The sequence below is a fragment of the Limanda limanda genome, chromosome 19 (genome assembly GCF_963576545.1).
Source record: "Limanda limanda chromosome 19, fLimLim1.1, whole genome shotgun sequence".
Classification (NCBI taxonomy): Eukaryota; Metazoa; Chordata; class Actinopteri; order Pleuronectiformes; family Pleuronectidae; genus Limanda; species Limanda limanda.
This window is the reverse complement of record NC_083654.1, coordinates 6,819,201-6,828,004: the sequence shown is the minus strand read 5'-3', so window position 1 is coordinate 6,828,004 and position 8,804 is coordinate 6,819,201. Positions and strand designations below refer to the sequence as shown.

Below are 8,804 nucleotides of genomic sequence, written 5' to 3'. Positions count from 1 at the left end.
TTTTTTTTCTGAATGTGGTCTCTGTTCAGTCTTATAAGGCTTCCAGCAGCTGGTTGTAGGGAGTGAGCATCAACAAGATCCCATTGGACCCTTTTCTTCACAAAATACATTCTAAAAGGGCCAATGAGCATCAAGTGGTGTGAAGTATTTGTACTTTCTTGTTAAAGGAAAATGGAAAATTGGCAACAAAAACAAAAAGATTAATCAGGGGAAACTAATTGAAAGAATTTTTTTTTTTTTCAGATTGACAAGTAATTTGTTTTCATAATAGGTAAATGGACACAAAAGAATCAGACTAGTACTGAGAGGTCATAATAAGGGGGGGGGGGGGGGAGAAGTCACTACTTCATCACTACGGGACACGTTTCAATGAGACACCTGCAGAGCAGGGCTGCTGAGAACTACCTGAGTTTTATTTTTTCCTTTCTAAAATTTCAAACATTTTTTTTTCTTTCTCTCTATCTCTCTCATTTTCCAATACACAATCATTAAAAGGAGGGCTACGATCTTGAACTCGGCTTTTTTCCCCCTCGCTCTTTAAACTGTGAGAGGCAAAATATAAAATAGTGGACATAAACCACAGGGGCCCGATCAAAAAATGCAGGAGTGGACTGCAGTCAGCCAATCACATGCTCAGCAGCCATCGCCACACATCCTGGACTTTTATAAAGATGAGGAGGGGAGCTGATAGTTTGTACTGGAGAGTCCTAGTTGCTTCTCACATGACAGCGAGAGTTCCCACGACTGATCCACGCACAAAATGGCTGCCTTCTGGATTCATCATTGTTGGAAAAGTAAATCTACACTCGGCAGGAAGCTTTCAGATCCTCCGTACAATACAGAGCTTGAGTGTGAAAGGACTATATGTTCATTTATCCATCCTCCACATTTAGAAGGGAGTTAAAGGAAATGAAGCACTAGTGTTTGAGGGGCAGACCAGCCTTCTGCATCTCAAAAATCTGCCTCTGCTGCTGCTCAGGAATTGAGGCGTGGCTGGCTTTACAGGTTGTGCTCTACAGAGCCTCTAGAGAACCGGAAGTACAATCGCCAAGGTCAAAGGTTAATTCCATCCAAAGCAATAGCAACACACACATATACATCTTTGGGTATATATTTTGGTAAAATCATCCCAATAGTCAGCTTCCCACCCCATCTGAGTTTTTCAACACCTATCTGAGAGACGTCAGTATAATACAAGGACTTTTTTTAAAGCATGCAACAAAATGAAAAACAAAATAAAGGTTTAAAATACATTTTTTTTTTCTCTTTAAGAGTGAAGACCTAAAGATCTTAAAGATAGAATTCTGCAATCTTAATTAAAAACTGATGCAACATGAATGAACACTTCACTGAATAACACTGAAAAGCAAAAAAACTAATCTTACTGATGAAACTAGGTGTTGGGTTCAAAGCAGCAGGGTCTCTCGACTGGAACTGGATCCCCATCAATGTGCTAATAGCTCGACTTAAATAACAATCCAGCCTGTGTAAATCCTCTGACGTGTTTGTTAACACCAGTCAGAGGCTGAGTTCAGACTTGTCTCCAAGTCCTCAACATGCATCACCAAGCATTTTACAGTCAGAGCTGAAATATTGGTTAATTGTGCTGAAATTAGAGGTCGTGGTTGTGCATTTTAAGTTCTTAACTCTTTAAAAGAGGCAGTTTCCTCTTCCCCTCACCCCTTGTACACAGTAACAAAATACAAATGTAATCTGCATGTTCTTCATCATCATCATGATAATGAGCCTAAGATAAATGGGGCCCAGCCCTGTTAAGCGCATCCAGTCAGGAGAGCGAGGATTGGTCCTCGGGTGCTCTGATTTTACATTTGTATCTATGATATAATGGTCCAGTGACATTTGTCGTTCTACAAACAGTGTGGTCCAAATGCCAGCCCTGTTTGGCACAGAAGTCTCCCGGATCATTTTGGCACAACACTTCCATCTGAAATATTTGGTTTCTTGGTGATAAAAAGGCAGAGTTTTACCAGGCATTTTACAGTAGATTCGGCAAACCAAAAGCTGTTAACGGCTGCCAGGTGGAGTGATGAACATAACACAAGTTTTAATTTGGACTCGGAACAGTACCATGATCTTTGGTCCTAGAGCTATGAGACACATACTGCACTGTAACACAAGAAGATTCAAAGAATGAGGTATATTTGTAATGCATAAATATCTGACGAGGTATGCTTAAATAAAGAGCAATGAGGTATTCAGAATGAGAGTAACAAGTTGAGGTATTTGAATGTTTAAATGCACAGTAGCTATGTGTGACATATTTGAGGTATTCAGGAGTTGAGGTATACAAGAGGAGGTTCAACATGTGTTAAGGGAAAAGGATATCTGAGATATGAGGATGTAAATCCTGATCATGTGCACACAGGCCCTCTCCTCAGAGGCGAGAGCCGGTCAGTGACTCTTTTCATGGGTCCCAGGATTCTGTGCCAGGCTAAGGAAGTGGCTAACAGATCCTTAATTGTCTTAGTGCTTCCAGCGAGACACAGAGGGGAAGGGGATTCAAAAACCCACAATGCTTTCACAACAAAGACTTAGAATCTATTTGTTTCTATGGAAATTAGACAGGGATATAAAGGCTAATGAAAGGTTCTACTTTGAGCCCTCAGGCCGTCTAAAACTAATAAAACAGGGGCATCATTTGATGGCTGATGCGATAAATGCGAGAGGGAAGAAAGGTGTTCTCTTTGGTGCAGTTTTCCTCTGTACTGTACTCGAACATCTCTGCAGACGGACGACAAGAGTCTTCTTTTCAAACCCTGCCTCAAACAGCGAGGGTCTTGGTCTCTGCAGGATGTGCAAGTACTCATGCACAATAGACTTTGCCCCAAGTACACTTTATCCATCTAAGCCTAACATGGACAGTGCTATGAACTCACAACTGACTTTTGTGAACTTTAGACTTCCCAGCAACAATGATTATTCAAGAAAATGTTTTTAAAGGGGAGGATTTGTTTATTAAATAGCTAAATCTAGAGTTCGCCAATGTGCAGAAATTCTAACTTTGGTTGACTATAATATTTGGTCTTTAGACCTTCATCTTTAGAGGAATCCGTCAACTAGCGTTGAATCTGGAGATGTCTTCACAGCTCCAGGCATCAATAAATAGGGCAGGGCTTCACGATGGTGCCCTCCTCATAGGGCTGGACTACAGACCCCAGGAGCTAACGAGAGGTGGCTTTCAACCACTATCTGAATCCAGAGGACTGTAATGTTAGCTCTGTGATTTGATGTCATTAATGTCCTCTGGACGGCCAAATTAGACGTCTTCATCTGAGGCTTTTGTTACACAGCATGCCTCATCAAAAAGGTGTCATTCAATAATATGATTAAATCTCTATGCTAAGATCACTAACAGATCTTGGAAGATTTTTCTCCAAAACCCTTTGGTGGGTCCTCGCTTTCGGAGGAGATGCTGCTCTCCTTGCATACGAGTCTTTGCATCATCGTTGTTCATGCAACTGTCTGGAGAGCACAGGTTGTCTTACTTTATAAAGACCAGAATTCATCCAATCTTACAAGACACGGTTGGGGTGGGGCGGTGTATGGATGCTAAAGCTATTTTAGGTAATTTTATTACAGGGCTAATTTTGGGGATCTGATGGATCATTTTGAAGATGCTTCCCAAAACTCTATATTCTCGTGAATCAATAAAGTAGCAAGTAAAGCTAGAGGGAGAGCCTGAAAAGTACTGATCATTCTAATCAGTCCTACAATGACCTGAGCTAATTTTGATTCTATCAAGTTTGGCATCGCTTCTGACACTCTTCGGCTATCATGACACAACAAACTCCACAGAGCCACAGAGAGACAAGGATTGATGCACAAGCGAAAAATTAACAAGCCTAAAACATGAAAAGGACACTACTGTACCCTAATTTCCCCTCCAAGCGAAGCCGTCTAATGAGAATAAATCATGCAGCCTCTACAGTGGTCTGAGTATTGTCTCAGCAACAACATTCAGGAGGTTCACTTTAACTCATATTTCAAAATGCACAGCAAGAATTCCATTAATCCTGTGCAAATATCAACTGAAGAGTCTATTCTTTTTTTGTCTCTCTTAAATAACAAACTATAGAGTTAGACTTTTCTTCTTTGTAAAACTTCACGGACTAAAACCTCTGCTCAGTGACTATGAGTACATTCATAAAGAGCTAAATGAGGTAGGTGTGGAGCAGAGGGTGTAAGATTTCAAGAAAAGTGAGAAATTCCCTGAGATGGATACGTAAGGAGAGCTAACAGGAAGAACTCAGAGCAGTTGAGAGCGACGAAGGGAAATATGGCTCTTTGTCTACTGATTATCAATTTGTAGAGGTCCCCTTTGTCATACAAACCACAGATATCTGATTTGGAAAATATCAATGAAAATGAAAAAAAAAAAATCTATAGTTTTATTTTCCCTTCATTTCAACATGCTCTCAGTCCTCTCTAAGCTCTCCTCCTGTTCTGACAGTTGATTCATTCCCTCGCCTCCATTTCCTTCATTGAAAAAGCTGCAAGGACAAACGGGGGGAGAGAATGCAAAAATAAACTCTTTTTTTTAGAATTTGAGAATGCGATTATTTCCAAAGTCAACAACCACAATGACTCCGTCAGGCGTCACAGCCACACCGGAGGGGCGATCCATCTGTCCAAAGCCGCTCCCCTGGGTGCCAAATTTGCATAAGAAGTTTCCATTGGGCTCGAACACTTGGACTCTGTGGTTGCGGGAGTCGGCTACGATGATGCGGTTCTCCTGGTCCACGGCGACACCCTGGGGCCGCAGGAACTGCCCGTTCCCTGTGCCCTCGGAGCCCAGAAAGCGAGCCGACTGGCAGTCAGGCCGGATGACCAGGAGCCGGTGGTTGTTGAAGTCGGTCACCACCAGGTGGTCTTCGTGGTTAAAGGCCACTCCTCTGGGAGAGTCAAAGTGTTTCCACAGGGCCCCTTCAAAGCCGTACTTGTTGAGGAAGGACCCGTCGGGGGCGAAGAGCTGCACGCGGTGGTTCCTGGTGTCGGAGACCAGGATCTTACCCTCAGAGTTGACAGCCACATCCCAGGGATAATTGAACTGCCCATTCTTGGTACCCTTTTCCCCAAACTTGAGCAGGAACTGGCCCTCAAAAGTAAACACCTGTCAGACAAAGCAAATGTCTTAGAGTCCAGCATGTTTATATGTCGAGTGGAGGGAGAGTAAGCAGGAGGAGCTGTGTGTTTACACTTGTATAGAACATGGGTTTAAAAATGTTCAGAGGCTAACATGTTTCTGGAACTAACACAATTCTAGTCTATTTTTTTTCATGCAACTTTCCTGTGGACCTAGGACATTCAGACACATACATGATTTGTGTTGATCCATGTTTTTTAGGGGTTTTCATACCTGTACACGGTGATTGTCCTTATCAGCCACAATGATTCGTCTCTGACTGTCACATGCAACCCCGGCTGGACGATCAAACTGACCAGGCCGAGAACCCAGAGAGCCAAACTTATGGTGGAAGGCACCACAAGGCTTGTATATCTGGAGAGGGAAGAACAAAAACTTAAATTTTCTTATTATGTTACATTGCAGCCCTAACTTGTGTTTTAGGGAAACTAGAATTAGCATGCTGTGGTTGTACGTGTCTGCGAACCAGTGCAGTTTCCGTGTAGGTATATATCTACATACCTATTTATTACAGATTCATATAAGGTCACTGTGACCTTTGACCACTGAAATGTAATCACTTCTTTAAGAGAAACAACTATCCATATTTCCATATTTGATTAATAAGACAACTGATCAAGCCGTACCTGTATGCGGTTGTTGCTGCGATCAGCCACCACCACGTAGCCCTCCTTGTCCACGCTGATGCCCCAGGGACGACAGAGCTGACCGTCTCCTTCCCCCTCACACCCGAAGGCTGCGACTTGTGAACCAAGGGACCCATAGCTGCGCCCCGACTTCACGATCACCTTAAAGGGGCTGCCCTGGATGTGCTGGTTACACACCAGCACTGAAACAAGGAGCTCCCCTTCACACTTGGGTACGTAGCCGACGGTGTACGAGCCATTCTGGTGGTCCGTTACCTCTGCTGCAGACAGGTTGCCATCGCCAACTGACATGACTATTGAAGACACCGTGTCACCACCAGAGAGACGTGGCTCGCCATCATGGTCATATCCAATCACAGTAAAGGAGGCAGGCTTGCCACGAAGCGCACTCTTCAGACCCTCCCCGTGGGCTTTGGTGACCGGGGCAAAGGCTCCACTACTGATGAGACCCATGGACTGGGTGGCTATGTACAGAGCCTGTGGGAACCATGATGGAATAAGTTCAGTTGTTTTCTTTTTCTTAAATAATATCCTGATAAACTCAGAGCAGATGAATGTCTTATCTACATTACTGCAAAAAAATCTCCAGATGACTTTCATTTTAGAAAATAACTTGACGAGAATACAAAACCTACATAATATAGCCGTCATTTGTTGTTGTTGTTGTTGTTTTGGTGCATGCTCAACACAAAACAACAATGAGCATGCATGAAGTAAGCTGTGACGTCAAGTACACAAGAACACACAGAAACAATAACATGAGGCTCAAATGACGAGGGAAAGTAAGTTTTACAAAATATCCGCAATTACTGTGGACAGGGTGTTAAATTATCATTTGTCAATATATTAAAACTGGAAAAATACATATAATATGTAGTGTAACCCATCTAAAGGCCACACTGATTTAGCTTGAGTACCTACCTGGTCTGGAGGAGTAAACATGAAGCGGTCGTCCTCTTGCGGCTGAAGCAGGCCCCTGAGGGCCTTGAGCTCATGGATCTGGGTGAGCATTCGCTCCCTAGCCAGCAGCACGTCGAGGTGGTGGCCCTCATCCAGCACCTGGCTGACGGCAGCGATGGTGCTGTCCAACTTGGTCAGACTCTGGTGCAGCTTCTCCACTTGCAGGTACAGAGACTTGGCCTTCACCTGACGGATCTTCTCTACCTGCAGAGAGACAGGGCACATCACGAAGATGATTTAGTTTATCGAATAGCAGGAAAAAGCACATGACAAAGGTGATTTATTGATCTGTTTCAACCAAAACACAGACACAACTACATTTAATCTATCTATTTTCTCGGGAAGCAATTAATGATAATTTTCATCATTTATTAATCTATCGGTTACTTTCTTGATTAATCAATTAGTCGTTTGGTTCACAATGGTAAAAAATGCTGATCTGTGTTTACCAAACTCCAAGATGACCTCCTAAAATGTCTTATTTTGTCCAAAAACCAAAGAAACCGGAAATATTCACACGCTGGACAAGCTGGAAATTTGAAAATGTTCAGATTTATACTGTCAACAACTTAGTGGGGGTGTGGCTGACCTCATTTGAAATCCCTTCTTTGATTAAATTCATTTTATTTACTTAAAATTTCATTTGGAGTTACATCGATATGAAGTCTCCAGGACCCTGTAACTGCAGATTAGTCACAGCAAGTCTGTCCACAGGATGGCAGCAATGTGCTGACCATACCAAGTCTGCAGGATATTCAGGAGGATGAAGAAGAAAAGGGCTCTACATGCATGAAGTTGATGCACAGTAACTTAACCAATCCAGTAACAGGTCAATTTGGTTGAGGATGAGTGGGATAGAAGAATAGGTAACTGACACACAGCACACATGGGAAATTCTATCTTATATATCTGAGGTAAATTAATTGCAACTGTCCGTTTTTGCCAAGATTTACGTGTTGCCTTTTGTCAACTCTGCATCACACATAACATGTCATCTTTAATCTCTATAAAGTACCCAAAAGAACCAGAGATTGAGTTATAAAATGTTACAAGTATGACACATCGCCCAATTATCATAAAAGAACAGAGGGCCATTATGTGTTATGGTGAGAAGACAGATAAAGTTACAGTAGAGGCAGTGAGATTAAAGCATTAAAGAGGGTGGCAGAACCTGAGGAGCAGAGATTGTGCTCTTACTTAGCCTCACCTAACAGAAAGAGTTGGACACAATAGGCTGACTGGCTTTATTTTCTAACGTTGAAAGAGACAAAGAACGTCAAAGAGAGGGGTCTATTGTTAATCCCTGGGATAAGTGGAAGTGCAATTTGCATCTGTGAGACTAGAGTTACACTTTATTGTCACTGAACACAAAGACTTGAGTTAGGCTTTTGATGGACACGACTAGTTTTAGCTCCTCTGTTGAAACACCCATTGGCAGAGTTGGTATGTATTTCAGTGCAACAACCAGACAGAGAGAGAGGGAGGAACAACTGGGGGAAATGTCTGACAATGGGGTCCGAACTTTCTTGGGAGTTTGCCTTTCACATATGGAGAAAGCAGCAGGAGATTCTTCAATGTCCAGCACAAACATCTCTGGATGTTGAAGTGAGGGTTAGCCTCTGGGTAGAGCATGCAGGAGGCAGGACATGCCATATAAATTCCGCTGTGGAGCTCCCAGGTTTTGCTAACATACACCCCCTTCCGCAAGATTTCCGCAGTTTATACAGAGTTCTGTGTGTTCCTGAAAGCAGCCCTAATTGCAGGTAACAATACCTCATACAAGCATAACTCCTGTCCTACTCATTCACACAATAACATACGCAAGGCACACCTAGACTCCCACTCACTGTTTTCAAGTCTCATGTTTAACCAGTGAGTCACATTTGGTGCATTTACTATCGTCTCAGAGTCATGAATCTCTCTCTAGCTGGTTGACTCAGGGCTGAGTCACTGTCGAGAACCTTCCTGGATTCTGTTTCTGTCTTCCCGTCAGTGCAGGTGACCAACGCATAGGCTAGTAGCAGTGCAGGAAA

The 8,804-nt window shown here is 42.9% G+C and overlaps 1 protein-coding gene across 1 annotated transcript in view; it reads right to left on the bottom strand.

Annotated features, from left to right (window-relative positions):
• Positions 1–345: 345 nt before the first annotated feature.
• Positions 346–8,804, bottom strand: part of trim71 (tripartite motif containing 71, E3 ubiquitin protein ligase) — a 32,739-nt gene continuing 24,280 nt past the window's right edge. The window contains exons 4-7 of the mRNA XM_061093176.1: positions 6,733–6,975; positions 5,791–6,288; positions 5,378–5,518; positions 346–5,131 (exon numbers count right to left, since the gene is read on the bottom strand). Coding sequence (XP_060949159.1) covers positions 4,559–5,131; positions 5,378–5,518; positions 5,791–6,288; positions 6,733–6,975 — 1,455 coding nt within the window. The 3' untranslated portion in view covers positions 346–4,558. The remainder of the gene's footprint in view (positions 5,132–5,377; positions 5,519–5,790; positions 6,289–6,732; positions 6,976–8,804) is intronic.